Genomic DNA, 1,446 nt, shown 5'->3' with positions numbered 1-1,446 from the left:
AGGGCTTTCCAGTTTTCGCTAGTAGTAATCTGCTCGAGACAGTGAGGAGTGTCACACTGTTGTGCCCGACAGTAACCCTTAGTGTCGCTGTTTGGAGTTCCGTAGAAACTCGTTCACTGGATCCTCTCCTGGAGGCGTTTTGTGTCGTGAATTCCTCGCAGGCAATGCCCGGTTCAAGGTGGTCCCGTCTGGGAAGATGCCGGCGTGGGCTGATCGGAAAGAGGAAAAGAAAGAGAAAGTATCTGACAAGAAAGACGAATTATGAAGGAGAAATATGCTCGACGCGCGTTTGCTCGGGGTCCAGCAATCGTCGAGCGACTTTTGTCGGGTCCCACGCTTTTTGCGTGTGCGGGCGGCCCGAGACCATCTTTACCACACGGTGTAGTACTTTTGTGGCCAGGGAGGCACCGACTTGTTTGTGGGTTCAGCGCGTGTGCCTGCCAACGTGCGCGAGGGTGCTAAGTGGGTACTGCATGAGTCAGCCGCCTCTAGGCGCAGAGACGCGACCGCGAGTTCTCTCCTAGTAATTTGACGTCGTGTCCGTGTCAAAGTTCCGTCCGGCCGGCTGTCATGGATGAATCGACTTCGCTTTTGAGTGCCTGGCAGTCTCACTAGCCCGTTCCTTACGTGCTTCCAGATGGTGATGACTATTTTCCGTCATTCCTTCTGTATTTTCTTCCGCGTCTGTTCACATGCTCTCGATGGCCTGGGTCAACACGCTACGGACATTGCCTGCGTTCCACGCGGCAGCACCGTGCGAACGTCGTCACCCCCGGTATTAAAGGTTCTGAAAGCACATGAGTTGGTGCGCACCCTGTGCACACTGGAGGCTAGAATATACGACCGCTCGACAGGTATTCGCTGTTTGGGAGACAGGAGTAACCGAGTCGCTCGACGATCAACAATGCAACGCCACCGGGGCACCGAGACTCTCCGCTGGTGAGTAGAACGGTCACGTACCGTCAAACACCACAGGTCTGCTGGTTGGAAAACGCTGTGTGCGGTTACGAAGCCGCCAGAGACGAAATGCGCAGCAGTTGGCTGGTCGTACGGCTCTATGCCCCCCAAGCCCAAGAACTATAGGCTGACAGGTACATCGGCCGGAGGTGTCTAGCTGCCACAGACCCCCACACTCGTTCTCAGCTTTCCCAAGGTCCATGTGGTCACCTCAGCGATCACGCAACTGGTCTAGGCTGACGTGACCTCCGGCTGTTGAAGCGGTAGTAAGCAAGTCTCTTAGTCTCATATGATGAGGAGAGCGTGCAACTGCACGCGTGATACCACTGCCCATCCTACTCAAGTACAGAGGGAGCCTGGTGATGTTCCGCCCGGTGGAGTCCTGAAAAAGCAATGTCACGAGGCGGGGTCTCAGCGCGTCTTGAAGTTTGCTCTGGGATTCCTCCCTCATGTCTCCGCCTTATTGGACTACTCGCGCCCCCCCCCCCC

At 55.9% G+C, this 1,446-nt stretch overlaps 2 protein-coding genes across 2 annotated transcripts in view; one reads left to right on the top strand and one right to left on the bottom strand.

Annotated features, from left to right (window-relative positions):
• CSUI_002376 (thioredoxin) overlaps positions 1–807 on the top strand; it is a 5,793-nt gene extending 4,986 nt beyond the window's left edge. Inside the window, exon 6 of the mRNA XM_068062578.1 lies at positions 162–807. Coding sequence (XP_067925446.1) covers positions 162–213 — 52 coding nt within the window. The 3' untranslated portion in view covers positions 214–807. The remainder of the gene's footprint in view (positions 1–161) is intronic.
• On the bottom strand, positions 460–1,414 carry CSUI_002375 (uncharacterized protein). The gene has a single exon (XM_068062577.1). The coding sequence runs from the start codon at positions 1,406–1,408 to the stop codon at positions 1,169–1,171; it is 240 nt and encodes a 79-aa protein (XP_067925445.1). The 5' UTR covers positions 1,409–1,414; the 3' UTR covers positions 460–1,168.
• Positions 1,415–1,446: the final 32 nt, after the last annotated feature.

Source organism: Cystoisospora suis, assembly GCF_002600585.1.
Source record: "Cystoisospora suis strain Wien I chromosome Unknown contig_1013, whole genome shotgun sequence".
NCBI lineage: Eukaryota > Apicomplexa > Conoidasida > Eucoccidiorida > Sarcocystidae > Cystoisospora > Cystoisospora suis.
This window is presented reverse-complemented; position numbering and strand designations above follow the sequence as displayed.

Bases quoted from the DNA above. Each gene is read 5' to 3' on its own strand.
- CSUI_002375 (XM_068062577.1), bottom strand. From the start codon at position 1,408: ATGAGGGAGGAATCCCAGAGCAAACTTCAAGACGCGCTGAGACCCCGC.